General features: G+C 43.1%; 1 protein-coding gene across 3 annotated transcripts in view; it reads left to right on the top strand.

Annotated features, from left to right (window-relative positions):
- CXXC4 (CXXC finger protein 4) overlaps positions 1 to 21,160 on the top strand; it is a 122,206-nt gene that overhangs the window by 63,222 nt on the left and 37,824 nt on the right. The window contains exon 3 of one of the 3 annotated variants that reach the window (XM_040418238.1): positions 20,674 to 20,726. The exons of the other annotated variants lie outside the window; for them this stretch is intronic. Coding sequence (XP_040274172.1) covers positions 20,674 to 20,726 — 53 coding nt within the window. The remainder of the gene's footprint in view (positions 1 to 20,673; positions 20,727 to 21,160) is intronic. 3 annotated transcript variants of the gene reach the window in all.

The raw sequence follows: 21,160 nt of genomic DNA, 5'->3' as shown, positions 1-21,160 counted from the left end.
TAAACACCTGATTTAGATATAACAAAAATTAAGAATTTCTCTGCATTAGTAATACTGATTGCAGAGAGAAAGGGCTTATTTTAGTCTGCATGATGAACCCTACCAGGCAGTATGCCCTGTTTAATGTGGATCATAGTGACAGATACCCTTCTTTAGTGTACAGAGCACCTTGTAAACTTGCATTTGAGGGACCAGAGTGAAAGAATAAATGTCCCTGGTATGTTCCATGACCCTAATCGCTCAATTTTACTAATTATGAAAATTTGCTTGGACTTTCACATTAGGGACAAGTAACATACAATATTTGCAATAGTTTTTTTTGTACTGTATTTTCTTCAGTAAGCAAAGATATGCAACTACAACAGCAATCCAATGTATGGGCAGTGCAGTAAGCCTTTTGCCAGCTTGAGTGATTGAGAACATTGCTTATCAATTACCTAGAAAAAAGTTGTTAATATGTCAAAGCCAGTGAATGCTTATAGTACATAAAGATGAGGCCCACGTCATATTTACGGGAGGCTTAGGGTGGCATCTCCAGTGCACCGCATCATGTTACCCAGCCTCAGGGTATCGTGAGATGCTTCTCCAAGGTTAATTAGTAAGTGGTATCATTTCCACATTGATAATTGTCATGGAGATGCATGAACATGGTGGTGTACACTAGCTTATTATAACATGTGCTCTCTGACTACATCAGTATGTGTCTCCTAGTATGAAGGCTCTGTCTTATGTGTATGCTTGGGTATACACCTGGAAAATATTCCAATGTATATGCCGGGCATATCCATAGATTTCTATGTACTGATGGTGTGTATTTTTAGCACATATGACTTCTGACTACCCAAAGTTTGAGATTAATCAAAACTGTTTATCAGAAAAACTGGTCTTGTTGCCCATAGCAACCAATGAGAATGCAGGTTTCTGTTTGTTGAGCAGGTACAGGGGTTGTCTTATGAAAACAACCAATTTCTATATGCCGTGTTACAATATACAGTATTTATAGACCGCCTTTAATCGACGGTTCAATGGTTTATATTCTGCAGTTTTGATAAATGAGGCTCCTATGTCCAGTGCTGGTGAACATAAGCTACCTTAAGTGCACTGGTCTGTACAATAGTAAGAATCACCTTGCCACAAGGTTCTAGATGGTGGAACTGAGCTACTTGTCACATTAGGTAGACATTCTAAGGGAGAATCAAAAGAACACCAGGTGGCACCATAGCAAGTATATAACAGCAGTACATAGACCAGGGGCGTTGCTAGAGTCTGAAGAGATCCAGGGCACGAGCCCACGTGAAGCCACACACCCACCCTATGTAGCCACGCCCCCATCATCGGGGGGGGGGGGGGCCTTCACAGTAGTTATTAACCCCTTTCAACAGTCCCCCCTTCTGTGAAGGGGGACTGCTGAATGGGGTTAATAACTACAGTGAAGGGCCTAGCCATCTGGGCAACCCCACAGATCATCCATAACAGTGTCATCCACAGATCCCCCATCAGTGTCATTCATAGATCCCCCATCAGTGTCATCCACAGATCCCCCATCAGTGTCATCCACAGATCCCCCATCAGTGTCATCCACAGATCCCCCATCAGTGTCATCCACAGATCCCCCATCAGTGTCATCCACAGATCCCCCATCAGTGTCATCCACCACAGATCCCCATAAATTTCATCCACAGATCCCCCTAAGTGTCATCCATAGATCCCTTCCCCGCCCAGCGACGCCTCCTAGCTAATTTATTCACTTCACTTGCCTCTGTGTAATTGCAGAGAAGCGCCTTAATTTCGCACAGGCGCACTGGCAGAGGCATCGTCGAACGAGGTGCTCTGGAAGACGGCGCATGCGCACTTCGCTCGACGATGCCTCTGCCAGTGCGCATGTGGGAGATTACACAGAGGCAAGTGAAGTGAATAAATTAGCTAGGAGGCGGCGCCGGGGGCCCCTGCCGGCCCTGCATTCGGGGCACTGGACAAAACATCCGGGGCTCCAGCCCCGAATGTTTGACCTAATGACGCCCCTGACATAGAAACACCCATGTCACCCCTGTCATGGACATCACATCACATGAATTAAGAAAGAGCTGTATGGACATGTTCATGTGACCATGGCCCAGAACAGAAGATAAGAGCAATAAGAGGGAAAAGAAATATATTACAAAATTACAGCTACCTTCATAAATGATTGTCCAACCCTGGCCTAAAGGGGTTTAAAATAAAGAACTGTAGATTTTAGGAGCCATGTTCAGCATACCACGACAAATTTTTTAATTTGATAAAAGTTACTGTAAGCTTGGAATGGAAATAAAATTTGAATCATTTCTACGTAGCTGCTTGGTAACCAGAATGTAAATTATTGGCTGAATTCAAGATGTGTTTAAAGCCAGCCAAAGGTTCTTATTTAAAGTGAAGCCCAAATCAAGAAGCTGTTGACATTTTTCTGAGATATTCTGCTTGGCTACTCTTCAGCTGCAAGACGCCAAGTGTTTAAAGCATTTGGAAATTGTCACTAATGTCTACTGTATTGATTGCCGAAAGACAAGTATTATATATTGTGTTCTTTGTGGAAACTCATCTGTATATGTGCATTTATTTTTTTCTAAATCATGATAAATGTTCCAGTAATCGCTCCTTCCCTAACCTTAGCTCAGTGCCAGTTCTGTCTTTTTTTAAGGCCAGGTCCAGGCGTGACGGATATTTTTTGCCCCTGATTTGTACTTTGTGTAATGAAAGTGAAATAATACAGTGTTCAGTGTTTTTCAACGGAGGAGGCTGATATACATATCTGGTCAAGTGCCCCTCTGTCAGCAGCCATATGAAACACTACAAGGGGCCATAGCTTCACAATGCAATAGATTGGCACTTGTAATAGGTTTTTATTAATATGTTGCTTATACTGCTGTTTCCAACATGTTCGATAAAGTAAACATAAAGCGACCAACCCCTTTATTTTTAATTGTAAGCTTGCAAACATAGTAAAAGTTCTCGTTTACAAGACCGAGCCAGTGTTCGGAGACATATGTCAGCCAAACCAGAGACTCTTTTTAAAAAGGAATAAGAATTAGTACACCCCCTCCCCTCAGGCTCTGTAAGGTATCTCATCCAGTAGTTTGCTTTAGGCTACATGCACACGACCGTTGTGTGTTTTGCGGTCGGCAAATTGCGGATCCACAAAACACGGATGGCGTCCGTTTGCGTTCCGCAATTTGCGGTACGGCACGGATAGCCATTGATATAACTGCTTATTCTTGTCCGCAAAACGGACAAGAATAGGACAGGTTATATTTTTTTGCGGACCACGGAACGGAGCAACGGATGCGGACAGCACACATCTTTTGCGGCGCATTGAAGTGAATGGGTCTGCATCCAAACCGCAAAAACTGCGGCTCGGATGCGGACCAAAACAACGGTCATGTGCATGAGGCCTTATACTGACGAGTAGTGTTGAGTGAAGCGAGCATTGGATGCTTCATCCGAAGTTGCTTTGTTCAAAACTTCAGAATAATACTGTACAGAGATTTGTCTCCATACAGTATTAGAATGTATGGGCTTCGCGTGACTTCATTGAATAACTTTGGTACCGTAATTGATATTTAAAGTGGAAAACCACTTTAAAACTTGAATCCGAACTAGTCATTTAGAAGAGTCTCTGGTCTACAATTGGTTTTAATACAATGGTGTAAAATGATGCTGAGAAATGATAGTAAGAATGTTCAAGCCACTTCTCAGCAACAACAGCTGATTGCGGGATGTGCCACCAGCAGGCTCCAGTGTGAATCCAGCAGGATTAGCTAGTCCGGATGGTATGGGTGACTTTTCCCCAAAAAAAAATTTGGGCTGCATTTTCCTTATAAGCAATAATAAAAAATAAAAAAAATTATTGTACTTTGTGTAATTTCAAAAGGAATTAATTTGGGGAATTTATCAAGACTGATGTTTCCAGCAGTAATCTTGATTTATTTTTCTCTGAAGAGGCTCAAGTCTCTTAATGAAGTGCATCTCTGTCCCTCTATGCCCCAGAAAGTCAAATCTATGACAGCTCATAGCTGTAATATTGTGACAATCCCTGCTCCTCCCGCTAAGCAGTGCCCATACTACTTTGCAGAAAAGTGCAGAGTGTGGCGTAACAACACAAAAAGTTGTTAATTTGTATTTGCACAAAAAATATCAGACTTTTTGATGTTGCATGATGCTTAATAACCCCCCCCCCCCCCCCATAAATTTTTCCCTGCACTGAGTTTGTTTACCAGTTTTGGTCAGCTGAAAGACCTCTAAGAAGCACGTTTTATCGCCTTACCTTCTTCTAGTAAATCAGTGTATGCCATTTGGTTTGGCTGCTCCAGGTTCACAGATACAACTCATGCAATGTTGTTGAAATCACAACCTACGTACATTTCCTGTTTCGATTCTCCTTACTGGATATGATTCCCAGATGTTCAGAAATGTAAAGCAGAACTCAATTCGTATATTTTACTGATACACATTGCAATACGTCAGCCTTGCCTCTCACCAAAATATGTTTCTGTGGCATGAACCAGTAAGGCAGACACATTGTAATGCATAGTCTGTCGTTTTGGTATTGAAAGGGTTGAGAACGCTTCTCAGATGTCACCATCTGTGATGGCTAGATATGTTGATGTGCTCCAGTTTAACACGTTATTATAAGGAGCACACAGCTCTTCTTCTGTACAGTCGTATCTTGTTCTGTCACACCTGTTCTGAATCTGAATTATTCTGCAGGGTAATCTAAAGCCTCCCCTCCACCACCATCAGATGCTTTCCGTTGTTTATTGAGTTATGTTTCACCATACTTCAGATGCGACAGACATTTAATAATGTTGAAGTCTAAGCTCTGCAGGGGCTAAAAAGATCCCAGCAGGCTTGTTAACTTCTACTCTCGAATATTATGGGAATACTTTTTCCCCCTCTTCCTAGACTTCAACTTAATTTATTTCATGGCTGTAAAAAGCGCCGCTATGGTCTCAGTGTTTTGCATTTTTGCAATTTGTTCAGTACCGTATTTCTCAAATGAATGACACACAAGGTACCACTTGGAATCCATTCCAAGCTATTAATGTTGAGCCAGACTCAACAGTATCTATCTATCTATCTATCTATCTATCTCATATCTATCATCTATATATCTATATATTATTTAAATTTATAAATATTTAATATATTAAATGTTTATATTGAGTTATCACATAGCACATTATTCCTCAATAAGAGATTGTTCATGGTTTCCATTAATGACTATATATATATATATATATATATATATATATATATATATACTGTACAGTGAGAGGTTTGGACTGGGAAAACAGGTATTTTCCTCTCAGCATGTGCTGCTGGGCTGATTTACAGCCAGGTGAGGTCAAATACTGGACCGGATTTTAAATGCCGGTCCGGGTTTTGGCAGCACCTGCCTGTCCTTAAATAGGCAGCTGGGCTCAGAAGCGATGTCTTTGTGTTGGGATCCTTGTGTCTGGATGGAGGCTTGCTACCTGTTTGGCATGAAAACAGGTTGGTGCTGCTATCAGCAAGGACTCTTTGAGGCAGAATTGCCGCATGGTGTGAATTACCACCAACACCGCAAGGTGACTTTTTGTTTGAATATGACTGCTGTTTGTCACTTGCCTAAAGTGTGAATAAAACACTGAACTGTTTGATCCAAAGAACTTGTTGTTGCCTCTATACTGCATCCGCTAATCCTGTCTACCAGAGCGAGTCCCCACAATATATATATTTATTTATATTTATATATATATATATATATATATATATATATATATACACACATACCATAGTTATACCATTATCCTATCTAGGCAACCTCTTCTCTGACTCTCCTTTACACAGCCTGGTGTGGGGCCAACAAAATAATCAGCAATATAACGAGTCAATCATCCAAAGAACACAGACTGAAGCAAACCGCATGGGGGGTGAACTATTGTAAGTACTACTGTTCATCGTCCTTACAGTTTGCATATTGTTGGCAGCACATCCCCTGTTTATACTGGAAATCACAGTAATGATCAGCCATTAGACAGCACAATATTAGGAGACCATGGAAGTCTGTAATTTTTATCGTTTTTAATGTCGAGACATCCATATGAAACATAACCTTTATAATTGTCATTTAGGGTTCATTCACACGTCCATATGAATGGTCCGGATCCGTTCCGCAATTATGCAGAGTGGGTGCGGACCCATTCATTTTCAATGGGGACGGAAAAAATGCAGACAGCACACAGTGTTGTTCCGAACGTCCGTGTCTCCGCAAGAAAATAGAACGTGTCCTATTATTGTCCGCAGCTGTGTACAAGAATAGGCATTTCTATTGGGGTGCCGGCCCGTGTATTGCGGATCCGCAAAACACTGCGGATGTGTGAATGGAGCCTTAAGGTTGCAACACCCTAAAAGTAAAAAATAAAGGTTATAGACAGAATAAGAAGATGGGGACAAAGAGAAAAACTTACCTTACGTTGACCCTAGACACATCCTTCCTACAGAGCAATAGCAGGTCTGATAAGGGCGATCATGCAGGGGCGGACTGCATGGGAAACTTCCCGGTGGGCCCATGCCCAGGGGGCCATCTGAGCCCTCTTTATGGCCGCCAAGTAATGCCCAAGAGCTGGGAGCGTCAAGTACCTTTGTACCTGGTTGTTATACAGGTGCCCTTATGGGTTCCTGAATTCAACTTTATTGCCATCCTGAGGCAACTGGAGTAGGGGAACAGAACGTGGTGCTGGACACCGCAGTAGGGCATATACTGGGGAGGTATTTTGTGCTGCTGGAGCATTATGTTGTGGTGCACTGTGGTGTTTAGTTCTGTGGAGGCTTTATATTAAGCTGCACTGTGATATTTGGCTCTGCAGGGGTGGTATTTTGTGCCGCTAAATCAGGGGTGCACAACGTTTCCTGGTTGGGGGCGACATTGCCAGACTGAACCAATGACGAGGGCCGAAATTAAAATTTAAAGGTGTAATAACAACTGAAATATTGTACTTATGGCATATTGAACACACATTATATACCATTAATGTCTAGTTACACTTCCAGGACTCCCATCTAATGGGAGAAATACATGAAAAATACATGTGAGCAGCCACAAGACATAGGCATACATGTCTGTTACCAGATGGTTGGGGGCCGCAGAGAATGGTATCAGTGGCCGCCGGGCCACAGGTTGTGCACCCCTGCGCTAAATGGTATTGCTGGCTCTGCCTACTTGTGTTGGCCCCACTTAGTTTTGATGGCTCTTCCTTCTGTCAGTTTGGGCCCATCTACAACATGGGGCCACTTTTAATTTTTTCCAGGGCAACTTTAAGTTCCCAGTCTGCCCCTGCAATCAGGTACAGGAACTTAAAGGGCTTATGCCATGATTAATGTAAAAATATTTGAGACATCATATAGTACATGACAATCTCTTTCTAACAAAACTACAACCAGCCCTCGAGCTGACATGAGATCTCCCTATTCATTGCTTTAATTGCACTGCTAGATTTATGTCAAGCTGCCAGCTCGGAGTGTGTCCTTTCCCAGGGGGTGTGTCCTGTCTGCTAAAGCTCTCTTCCTATCACAGTTCAGGGGTGTGTCTTCCTGTTACAGTTCAGGGGAATAAGCACACATTGGCACTATCTTTTGAAGGAGAATATCCACAATACAGTACTACATAAGTCCCTTCTCAATAATACAAATCTCCTGAGGATTTCCCTGTGTGGGGGCCGCAGTTCCTCAGGAGTCAAATCATAGTTAGGGCTCATTCTTATCACCATATAAATTTTGGCAGAACGCAAATTGCAAATCTGTATACACACTTATTTCTGTATACATGCTTACACAGAGAATGCTATCAATCACTGATATCACCTCTCCTGTCTACAGCTATTAGTGACTGACATCTATCTTTGTATACACACTTATGCAGAGAATGGTATCAGTCACTGATAACACTTCAACCGTGTACAACTATCAGTGACCAACTGCTACCTAGGTATACACACGCAGAGAATGGTACCAGTCACTGATAACACCTCTACCGTGTACAACTATTAGTGACCAACAGCTACCTATGTATACGCGCTTTCACAGAGAATGCTATCAATCACTGATAACACCTCCCCTTTGTATAGCTATTAGTGACTGACAGCTATCTCTGTATACACACTTACACAGATAATGCTATCAATCACGGATAACACCTCTCTGTGTACAGCTATCAGTGACTGACAGTATCTCTGTATACACACACAGAGAATATCCGTCACAGATAACACCTCTCCCATGTACAACTATCAGTGACTGACAGCTATCTATGTATACACACATGCACAGAAAATGCTATTACTGATAACACCTCCTCTGTGTACAGCTATCAGTGACTGACAGCTATCTCTGTATACACACTTACACAGAATGCTATCAATCACTGATATCACCTCCCCTGTGTACAGCTATCAGTGACTGACAGCTATCTCTGTATACACATTTACACAGAAAATGTTATTACTGATATCACCTCCCCTGTGTACAGCTATCATTGACTGACAGCTATCTCTGTATACACAGACTCTCTATCTCCCAAGTATATTCTGCACAGCTCCTCCTGCTCTATAACATGCTGCCTGCAGATTGCACTGAATTTTGCTGTCACAGGTCTTTGTTGAGTGAGGACATGCTACCACTAGGGAAAGTAGCAGATTGTGGTACATTTCAACTGCAGCAGTGGTTGCTGGGGGAAATGTGGCATTACATGGTACTCATTTAAATGAAAAAGCAACCATGTAATAAATGGCTGAGCTGTGTGCTCCATTAATCAGCCATGTTCTCTGGCTGTTAGAGGGCGGTCACTTTTGAGACAACCCCTTTAATTACTTTTGCTGGCTTTGGGTATTTCTGATTTATTTGGTAGGTTGGTACTTCATAATTATGATAATGAATCTGTTTTGCAGAATTGATTAGGGGTTTGTCTAGTAGTATTTCACAAACCATAGATTGCTCATATAAGAATAATTGTAGTTTTTCGTTGCTTATAAGCTTTGTCCTTTTTTTTTGTTAAATGTGTAGTGCTGTCCTGCATCTCGCGGCAGCTCATTAGTCAGCGCGCCAGGCATACAGATCGCATGGACACTTTCAGTGATCACTGTATACCGATGTCAGACAGGGCAGTATATATATATGGCCAGTTATTTGTGAGGGCAGGGTAGTGAGCGAGGAACGTATGAACGGCTGAACAGTATAGACGGGTATAGCTCTCTGCCAAAAGCCATATTCGGTGACAGTTTGTACATTGATGAATGCAAAATTAATAAATAAATTATATTGATATCCTCACTTGCCCTACACATTTAACATTTAGAACCTGCATCACATGTAGACATTTGGATGGTCTCCCAACATATACCTCTGATGGAAGGCTGCAACATATCCTGCTGTATAGTCTCATCACGAATTGGAACCCTTTGTAAAGAAAAAAAAAAAAAGCATACACCACATAGTATGCGGTTTTTTAAGCCCTGTAGGGAAAATGTATTAAGGCTGGCATTCCTTGCATTAGCGTTCATAGCAAACCCAACTAGTGTACAATCCGACAGAACAGGAGTTCCATCCACCAGAAAAAGAAATCTACGTCAGCAAGCAGATCTACGCCTAAGCCCACTCACTTTTTCTAAATGTAAAAGGGAGGCAGAAAAGGGCAAAAAAAATAATTTTTGGTGCAAAACTGTAACACAAATTCTGACTTTTGTATGTTGCTTGGTGTACAATGTTGTACATTGGAATGATGGCCACACATGCTCAGTTTCATCCTTCAACTGCCTCCTGAGCTGTTATATGAGGAGAGCTGCAGTGGAATGGACACGCCCCCTTAGCTGTAATAGGGAGAGCTGAGACACGCCCCCTTAGCTGCAGCAGAAAAGACACTCCCCTTGAGCTGTCAGCTTGATATAAATGTAGCAGAGCAATGAATGGGGAGATCTCTGGATCAATGTGAGGTACAGGGCTGGTTCTAGCTTTGTTAGGCTACTTTCACACTTGCGTTCAGAGCGGATCCGTCTGGTGTCTGCACAGACGGATCCGCTCCTATAATGCAGACGTTTGGATCCGTTCAGAACGGATCCGTCTGCATTATAGTTTAGAAAAAATTCTAAGTCTGAAAGTTGTTCAGACGGATCCGTCCAGACTTTACATTGAAAGTCAATGGGGGACGGATCCGTTTGAAAATTGAGCCATATTGTGTCAACTTCAAACGGATCCGTCCCCATTGACTTACATTGTAAGTCTGGACGGATCCGTTTGCCTCCGCACGGCCAGGCGGACACCCGAACGCTGCAAGCAGCGTTCATGTGTCCGCTTGCTGAGCGGAGCGGAGACTGAACGCTGCCAGACTGATGCATTCTGAGCGGATCCGCATCCACTCAGAATGCATTGGGGCAGTACGGATACGTTCGGGGCCGCTTGTGAGACCCTTCAAACGGAGCTCACGAGCGGAGCCCCGAACGCTAGTGTGAAAGTAGCCTTAGAAAGAGGTTGGCATGTACTATATTCTGAGGTCTGATTTAGATTTTTTTTTACATTAGTCATGGGAAAACCCTTTAAGCCACAGGTGTAGTTCAAGGCAGTAAATTGACTTGTATGCAATCTTGTGCCGCAGCTGTCACTCAATAGCTAAAATCAATCAAAAGTCATACAAAACATCTAGGTGTAGCTTCAGCGGTATATTACCAGCACCTGCACCAAGCGAAGTGCAATATACCTTTAGTACAAGCAATCATTAATTATTCCAGGCACTTGTAAATGTGTGGGGATGTGATAGGGCGTTCATTATTAATCGTGTGACACTAGTCTGCTGGAGCTGACACGCTCTCTGTGCATGTGTAGCCGCTGCTGTTTGCACAGTTCTGGTGGCCCACACACAGCTGCTCAGCCCTTTACAGCTCCAGCTATGTAGGAGGTCTAGCCTCTGTGTAGCCACAGGCCATGCTTCAGAAACCAAAGTGCAAATCCTTCTGGATGATTCCCTCTCCCACTGACACAAAGCGAGCAGCTGCATTTCCATAACCGTGTGAAATCTACCCACCGGATTCGGAGGTGATATCCACAAACATGGTTTTACGGGGTAGTTGCGTCCCTGTGCAGCACCATATCACCAGCAGTGCATTACCGCAGCTCCGTTTTCCCCGTTCAACAATTAAACACACATGTGAAAAAATCGTTTATCTTGTGATTGCAGCACATATAGATTATTTTATGGAAGGAGTCTTACGCGTTATCAACATATCAAACTAGGCCTTGATGTATCGGAGTATGTATGTTATGGCATCTCATTGTAGCACCCAGGTGGCCAGGAGCTTCACTGTGTAGGGAAATACGGAGGATCGGTGGGGGTCCCAGCCGGAGTTAAGAGATAGCTAGTGATCAGTAAGTGATGTCATATCCCATAGAACCCTGTGACAAAGCTTAGTTTTAAATATTGAGTAGATGTGGCATAAAACTAATTCATATTATACAGTATAATACATTATTGTATAATCTTTTAGAACGCTCTCTTGTATAATTAGCATATAGCAGCAGGTAAAATCAAGTACAAATTACTGTATACTAAATGAATGTTTTTCCCACTAAGAATCCATGCCTAGGATACGTGGGAATCAGAAAATGAATGTTCATCTTTTAACACTGTCATATTAGGTCTAACATACTGTGCCGATTTATTTCTTAGTATGTCTTTTATGTCTGTATCGGTGCATTTTTGTATGGTATAAAAAAGCTACAAAACCCCTGCCAAGACATAATCAGTCTTTTATAATCAGTTTATTATTGAGTATGCTTCTAGTAGATTTTTAACTACAGTATATGTCTATGCTATGAAGGGGTCTTCCCATCTCAATATTTGTGACAAATGTGAGATAGGTGCGGGTCCTACCTCTGGAACCCACTTCTATCTCCAGTACGTGGCCCCCGAAGTGATAGAGGGCATACTACACATGTGATGCTTGCTCTCTTGTTAATTTCTTTGGGACTCCTGAAAATAGCCCAGCAAGCGCACTCAGCTATCTTCGAAATTCTCATCCCTCTCCATTCATTGCTGTGGGACTGACAGAATTTGCGAATAGTGGTGAATGGAGAGTAGCCGCGCTTACGCAGCTGCTCACCCTTCACTTCGGGCCCCCCGTTCTGTAGGTGGGAGCGGGTCTCAGAGTTGGGACCCGCACCTATCTGACATTTGTGGCATATTAGCAGTATGCCACAAATCTTGTGATGGGAATACATCTTTAAGTTTAAGATATATTGAAGGGGATTTCTGTGACCCCAGACTATTAGGTAAAGGCAGAGAGTGTTATAAAATAAGAAAAGAATGCTTACCTGTCCGATCCCCCACCAGTTCAGTGCCCTTCCTCTTTGTTTCTGGCGCTGCATCAATGACGTCCTTGACTACCCCATGTGACCACTGCGCCCAGTGATTGACTGTAGAGGTCATATGTGGTAGCGTGGGATGTCAGTGCCGCAGGACTAGAACCAGCACAAAGAGCTATGGCACTGAAATGGCAGGGGATGGGAGAGGTGAGTAAGACTTTTATTTGTTATTTTATAACACCCGCTGCCTTTGCATCCTTTTTGGGGGTTTATTATAAGATATATGCCAGTTTTCTGGTGTATATCTGTCGTAGATTGTGACGGAGAGAAAATGGTCTAAATTTAAGCCAGCAAGGAAACAGGCTTACATTTAGACCAGCAGTGGATGCGCCGAAGTTATGCTGGCATCTCTCTCACGGGGTTATTAAGACTGACCATCTAAAACGCCAGTCTTAATAAATGACCTTAAGACTCTGTTCATACTTCTATAAGTATAAATTCCATATAAGTTCTTAAAAGCAAAAAATTATGACATTGCTTTCTGTGTTATGAAGTTATTGTGGCCTAAAAGTTTTGCTTCTAAGGGGAGAATACCTCCCACATATGTCACTTAAGTGGGGTTAGGCGAGGCTGAAAATGCCCCACATACGCCTGGGCCCCTTACACTGATTCTACTTACCTGGCTCCTCACGCTGCTCCTGGTCCCCGCACGGCTGCAGGTGCTTCTCCCAATGCACGGATGAAAATATCTGGTGTCAGGGGGAGCAGTCAATGGCAGGCGGTGATGGGGAAGAGCCTCCCTAGTGTCACCCTCGATGCTAGGGAGGCTCGTTCCCGTCACCGCCTGCCATTGGTTGCTCCCCCCGACACCGGATGTTTTCATCCATGCATGGGGAGAAGCAGCTGCAGCCGTGCGGGGACCAGGAGCGACGCGGGGAGCCAGGTAAGTAGAATCAGTGTGAGGGGCCCGGGCGTATGATTACATTAATTTTAGAATAACCGCTTTAAAGGGGTTATTCTATAATTAAAGAAGTTCTGCACTTTGTTTAAACTGATGATCTATCCTCTGGATAGATCATCAGCATCTGATCAGTGGGGGGAGCGATCAGCTGTTTAAGAAGGCAGCAGCGTTCCAGGAGCGCCGCGGCCTTCTCACTGTTTACCGCAGACCCAGTGATGTCACGACTAGTATCAACTGGCCTGGGCGGGGCTAAGCTCTGTTCACTTGAATGGAGCTTAGCCCCGCCCAGGCTAGTTGATACTAGTCGTGACGTTACTGGGACAGCGGTAAACAGCTAGAAGGCCGTGGCGCTCCTCTAGCTCCGCTGCCTTCTCAAACAGCTGATCGCTTGGGGTCCCGGGTGTCGGACCCCCACCGATCAGATGCTGATGATCTATCCAGAGGATAGATTATCAGTTTAAAATAACTGTAGAACCCCTTTAATGTAAACAATTATAATCAAACATCATGATAACCTCTTTCTAACAAATCTAGAACCAGCCCTGTATCTCACATGGATCCAGAGATCTCCCCATTCATTGCTCCAATTGCTGTGCTAGAGTTATTTCAAGCCGGCAGCTTAGGGGGCGTGCACTTTCTCAGGGCATGTCCTTTCTATTGCAGCTGGTGGCAGTTGAAGGATAGTACTGAGCATATGCTTCCATCTCAGTGAGCAGGACAGTGAATTTAGAAAAAGAGCAAACAGCAGGTGGCGCTATACAGATAGATTTCAGTGAATAACTCAGTAGCTGTACTACATGTTTAATTACGTGCAATTCCAAAAGTATTCAGTACTAGGTGCTTGTCTGAAAACTGTAGAATATTGTTCGTGGGATAAACCCACATCTCACTGCTGACTGCGGTGAGGTCCGGTGGTAATCCGGCTGATTTCTAGCATAAATGCCAGGTTTTGGCCGGACAAAAACCACTGCACACTATGTTTTTTTGCGCCAGAGATGTGAACACAGCCTAACGGAGAACCGCATAGCAGCATGTGTAGTCCCTGCTGGGAAATCTGCATGCACCTGTGCCATGTGCATGAGGCCCAACCCAACCTAAAATGACTGTGGAAGCTGTAGTGTGCCAGATATTCTTAGACCACAGGCTGTGGTGTATTGACGGCTAAAGGCCTGATCATGAAACACTGCAAGGTTTGGATATCTCTCTGGTTGTCAGCTGCCGTGCTATACTCAGCGATACAAGACTGTCTGCGATATGTCATTTCCAGGTTATAAATCTAATCGCCATATTGCATTTATTGCTTTTAGCAGAAATGACTTGTGTGTAAATAATGCAGCAGACTGTAGACAGATGTTTATGCGCATCATCACGTTCATCATCTTCATCATCAGCTTCTGCCGTTCGTAGTGAGCACGCCAGCCTCTGCTTCCTTTGTCTGGTCTTGTGCAGCATCTTCTCTTTGGAGGCGGTATCAGGCCAAAGGGGAGAGAGATAATTTCTCCAACGTATTCTGCTTCTGCCCTGGGGCCTCCTCCGCCTGGGATACGTCTGGAACAGCTCCAGCGGGAGCCTCCTAATGGGCATCATTAGAATATTGTGAGCAGTTCTGGATCATTCTCTTTTTATTAGGTGTCTGTGTATTTGAGTAACATTACCTATGTTCACATAGATGCAGCAGGAGAATGTCCTGTTTGGAGATGGGAATTCTTTTCATGTCACTTTCGATTGCTAGAAATCATTCCTCACGTGGGCTTTTATTATGACCTGTCACACATTTTTGGGGAATCACATTGAATAGTTGGGAACTATAAGGCCCCTTTCACACGAGCGAGTTTTCCGCGCAGGTGCAATGCGTGACGTGAACGCATAGCACCCGCACTGAATCCTGACCCATTCATTTCAATGGGTCTGTGTACATGAGCGTTGTTTTTCACGCATCAGTTCTGCGTTGCGTGAAAATCGCAGCATGTTCTATATTCTGCGTTTTTCACGCAGCCCTGGCCCCATAGAAGTGAATGGGGCTGCGTGAAAAACGCATTGCATCCGCAAGCAAGTGCGGGTGCGATGCGTTTTTCACTGATGGTTGCTAAGAGATGTTGTTTGTAAACATTCCGTTTTTTTATCACGCGCGTGAAAAACGCATCAAAACGCATTGCACCCGCGCGGAAAAAACTGAACAACTAAACGCAACCGCAGACAAAACTGACTGAACTTGCTTGCAAAATAGTGTGAGTTTCACTGAACGCACCCTGAACGCATCCGGCCCCAATCCGTAACGCTCGTGTGAAAGAGGCCTAAGGCCTCTTTCACACGGGCGTTGTGGAAAAATGTGCGGGTGCGTTGCGGGAACACCCGCGTTTTTTCCGCGCGAGTGCAAAACATTGTAATGCGTTTTGCACACGCGTGAGAAAAATCGCGCATGTTTGGTACCCAAACCTGAACTTCTTCACAGAAGTTCAGGCTTGGGATCGGTGTTCTGTAAATAGTATTATTTTCCCTTATAACATGGTTATAAGGGAAAATAATAGCATTCTGAATACAGAATGCAAAGTAAAATAGCGCTGGAGGGGTTAAAAAAAAAAAATTTAACTCACCTTAATCCACTTGCTCGCGTAGCCCGGCATCTCCTTGTGTCTCCTTTGTTGAAGGACCTACGGTGAGCATTAAATACAGTTACAGGACCTTTGATGACGTCACTCCGGTCATCACATGGTACGTCACATGATCTTTTACCATGGTGATTCACCATGGTAAAAGATCATGTGACGTACCATGTGATGACCGGAGTGACGTCATCAAAGGTCCTGTAACTGTATTTAATGCTCACCGTAGGTCCTTCAACAAAGGAGACACAAGGAGATGCCGGGCTACGCGAGCAAGTGGATTAAGGTGAGTTAAATTATTATTATTATTTTTTTAACCCCTCCAGCGCTATTTTACTTTGCATTCTGTATTCAGAATGCTATTATTTTCCCTTATAACCATGTTATAAGGGAAAATAATAATGATCGGGTCTCCATCCCGATCGTCTCCTAGCAACCGTGCGTGAAAATCACACCGCATCCGCACTTGCTTGCGGATGCTTGCGATTTTCACGCAACCCCATTCACTTTTATGGGGCCTGCGTTGCGTGAAAAACGCAGAATATAGAGCATGCTGTGATTTTCACACAACGCATAAGTGATGCGTGAAAATCACCGCTCATCTGAACAGCCCCATAGAAATGAATGGGTCGGTATTCAGTGCGGGTGCAATGCGTTCAACTCACGCATCGCATCCGCGCGGAATACTCGCCGTGTGAAAGGGGCCTAAAGGTTCTGAACCGCTCAGGACCCCCAGGGTAGCTGTAAAGGTAGTATGTTCATCTATAGATTTGCTTAGGAGTTGCTTAGTTTTTATACCTATGCATGAAATATATTGTGCCGTTACCAACATGTGGGGGATATTGCTTGTCTCGGTATGACTGCTTCCATTGTCTCCTGAGAGTAATAGCATATTCTGCAGCATATGCGTTGACATGTATAGAAACTTATTCTGGCTCTTAGTTTACAGACCCTAAAACGGCACATATAAAAGCTTCTGAGGTCCTACTCTACATCAATTTATCTTCTGAGACATACAGAACCGCTTTTACGCTGAAAAAAATGGTTAAAGGGAACCTGTCGCCGGGATTTTGGGTATAGAGCTGAGGACATGGGCTGCTAGATGGCCGCTAGCACATCCGCAATACCCAGTCCCCATAGCTCTGTGTGCTTTTATTGTGTGAAAAAAACGATTTGATACATATGCAAATTAACCTGAGATGAGTCCTGTCCCTGACTCATCTCACGTATAGGACTCATCTCAGGGTAATTTGCATATGTATCAAATCAGTTTTTTTACACAATAAAAGCACACAGAGCTATGGGGACTGGGTATTGCGGATGTGCTAGCGGCCATCTAGCAACCCATGGCCTCAGCTCTATACACAAAATTCTGGTGACAGGTTCCCTTTAAAATCTATTTAAATCTCACCCACGTTTTTTTGTGTGCAAAAACTGCATTGTATAGGACAGGTGTGGCCATACCCCTACAGTGCTCCAAAGGTTTGAAGACCCTAAAAGACTGCAGTCAACCCTGCACTAAACACAGATGCTCTCCAGTTGTTGCAATGGGAAATAAACTTATTTTTCATATAATTGTGTTACCATAAACGAGGCTCAAAGCTTTGCTTTAGCAAATTATTAGAAGATGGAACCCACAATTGTCTGGATGAAGCGGCCCATATTGTCCTACTAAGCAATTTGCTCCATCACCTCTGAGATTTCCATTTCCCTGAAGCTCCTTTCAGCTAGGTTGCACTGACATATATATCTCAATGACAGGACAGGAGAAGCAAATGAATGGAAGATGGAACCCCCACAATTATCTGAATGAAGCAGCCCATGCTGCCCTACTAAGCACTTTACTCCATCACCTCTGAGATTTCCATTTTCCTGAAGCTCCTTTCATCTAGGTTGCTCTGACATATATATTTCAATGACAGGAGAGAAGCTCCACTTCTAATTTTAGTTATCCATTCCATTCCATATGTTCATACATATGGATTTTGCAGTACTGCTATGGAAAAAAAACAAAAAAAAGCAGTATTTGCGGACAAATCTTTAGGGCATATTTACATTAATAGTTTTTGTTGCTTTTTTATGTTTTATTTTTTATTTTAACAAAAATTGTATTTTGTCACAATAAAAAAAAGGCATACAAACGACTCATATAAATATCCTACAGTTTTGGAGGTCTGCGCACACATTATTTTTTTTGGGGGGGGGGGATGGGATTGCAGAGACTTGCACAACTGCTTGGTTTACGGTCACTACATGGACTGTACCCAAAAGTGGCTTTTATGAAGGTATGTGTCCTTGGGAGCACCTGACCTACCGATTGGCTGTTTTAAGAAACTGTGGCACCAGAACCAGTCCTTGGAATTACATAAAAGGTCACTTCATGCACTTGGAAAGTGAAGTCTAATCTACAGAACAGCTACTGTAGGAAAATTTGCTGTAAAAAGTAGAAGACTGTCAGCAGTTTTCACTGTGCTAAACTGGTGATATCATTAGGTAAGGGCTATACTATTTGTGGAGAATTTCTCATCAGGAGTAGAGTGAATGTGGAGTTTTAGTCTGCTAGATTGTGCTCCTGCACTCGGACAGGATGGAGCCTTGCTGTACACTGCTCTGTTTTCTGCATTGACTGGTCACATAGCATGCCTAGGAAACTCTCCCATATAACTCAGTGGGATCAGCTCCTATCTGTGTCTACGGCCCATGGTGGCTGCTGTAAAGCATATATAAATGCTGTTAAGAACAGCTCAGACATAATGGCAGCCCCCATAATCATGTTCACGAAATAGACAAAAAAATCTACAATCATAAAATAAAAACAGATTAGAAAAAAAGGTTGTGTGTCATTATCTGGTTTTTAACTGGCAGAAAAAAATTATAGGTGACACATTCGCTTTAAGGCTGGCTATGGTTCATCACTTTTCTATTCATCATGAACTTAAAGAGTTCAAGACTTGGTTCCCAGATTCCCCAATCGAGCGTCTGTGAGATGTGCTGGAAAGGCAACTATGATCCATGGAGGCCCCAAGCACTTAAAGCATCTGATAACATTATGGTGCCAGATACCACGAGAAATCTTCAAAGTCCTCGTGGAGTCAGTGTGGTTTGCGGTACGTGACAGATCTACAGAATGTTTGGCACGTGGTTTTAAAAGTTTTCTTTCTGATCGTTTTATGCCTCCAATCTTCAAAACATTATGCATGTGTTTTAAGAGCTGTTTCTCTTTTTTATGGGTCATCATTAGAAATCTGGAGTAGTGGTCTGCAGTCCACTTCTCTCCAGCTATTTTGGCACTAGAAATCCTAGGATGCCGTGGCAGCTTTTGTTGCATGCTGAGACTACTAGTTGGTTCGCTTTACCCAGAGAGTCACAGGTAGCAGACCATGCTGTAAATGGATAAAGCATAGATTTCTTCATGGTAGCTTGCATTGGTACACACTTTGGTGATTATCAGGGATTATATGGAATTTTTAGAAACCCCAAAGGTTCATGCATAAATTTATATCTCTCTACTGTGTATATGTTGATAAGAGGAATCCGGGGGGAGGGGAGAATGGCTACAAACCTTTTCTCACTCTGGAGGACCCCAATACAGACATCGGACAGCTATAGGTTACTACATTGTTTTGGGCAGCGGGACACCCTGTGGTCATCTTATCGTCAAAGAACCCTTCTAATATCACATACCAGGGCTATTAATTCTGTCACTGTGGTACTTAAATGCAAGTTTACAAGGTGCTCTATACACAATTTAATACCACAAGAAATGACAAAATACTCACTGTTACTGGGCCATACAGGAGAACTTGCTAAATGACGCCCCCTTCTCTGACATCACTTCCTGCTCTGCAGCTATTGGCGGAAGCTATACCTTCCAGACTTCCTGCTCTGCCTGCCCCCTGCATCTGGTAATACTAAGAGCTGTTTTCTCCATTTTAACTGCTTCATTTGGGCCAAAAAGCAGGCAGAATGGAAGTATAGTACGCTCAGTATTAAAGGGGTTGTCCGGTTTTCTCATATTGATGACCCTTTCTTAGGAAAGGTCATCAATATATTGGCGGGGGTCTGACTCCTAGCATCCCCACACTTGTGCAAGCGTTGCATTCTCTTCACTGTTTACCTGCCTGTCGACGACATTGCTGTGGCAGAGCAGAGTAATTACAGCTGCTGTGTCCCATTGTCCCAATTTCGATGGGGAGCAGGTAAACAGTGGATGGAATGCGGCGCTTACACAAGCACTTTGGTGTCTTCAAACAGCTGATTGACGGGTGTGCTGGGAGTAGGACCCCTGCTGATCTGATATTGGTAACATATCCTGAGGCTAGGTCATCAATATGAGCAAACTGGAATACCCCTTTAAGGCCTCATGAACACGACCGTATTCTGCATCTGTGTCCGATCCGCGCTTTTTTTTGCGGATAGCACGCAGACCCATTCTTTTCTATGGGTCCACAAAAAAAAAGGACAGCACATGGATGTTATCCGTGTGCTGTATGTCTATTCCGCAAATTATAGAACACATCCTATTCTCGTCCTTATTGAGGACAAGAGTAATTGTTTCTAGTCATTTCTAGTGAGAAAAATGTGGACTCCGCATGAAAGGTGTCCTTATTTTGCAGGTCCATGGTTTGCGGACCAAAATATGGACATGGTCGCATGCATGAGGCTTTATCAGCATCATGAGTGCATGCAGAAAAGGTGTTGTTCTGGCAACTTCTGTACAAAGCAGTAACATTTTTTTTCTTTCCTAAGGGTCTATATTGTACAGAGCACCTTGGAACCCTGCATCTGAGGGACCAGCCCTGGTATGTTAAATGACCCTAACAGCTCCATATTCCTAATTATTAAAATATGTCTGTCTGTTGTATTTATTGTATTATTATCTAAACTTTCAGTAGTTCCAAAATTGTAGTAATCTGGGAGTTCAGTGATCTTGAGCATTCTAAGGATTGTCATGATTGTATCTTATTGTTTTTGGCCAAAAGTGGAAGTTTCTCTTTAATTCATTGAAGCCTTGCAAATCTATAAATATGCTTTCTAGAAGTAAGAAATCAGTTGCATTGCTGTTGGAAATCAGTGTATCCTTGTATATTTTTACCATAGGTTTATGCAAGCATAGGGGTTTTCATCAGCTTCACTTTCACAAGTTGATTGTAATTACATAGAAGTGATGATCTCCACTGACATGAGACGGCTATAGGGTTCTGCATTGTTTTGACAAGTAATAGCATCCTATTAG

This window comes from Bufo bufo, chromosome 2, assembly GCF_905171765.1.
Source record: "Bufo bufo chromosome 2, aBufBuf1.1, whole genome shotgun sequence".
Taxonomy (NCBI): domain Eukaryota; kingdom Metazoa; phylum Chordata; class Amphibia; order Anura; family Bufonidae; genus Bufo; species Bufo bufo.
Note: the sequence above shows the minus strand (reverse complement) of the source record. Positions and strands in the feature narration are given on the sequence as shown.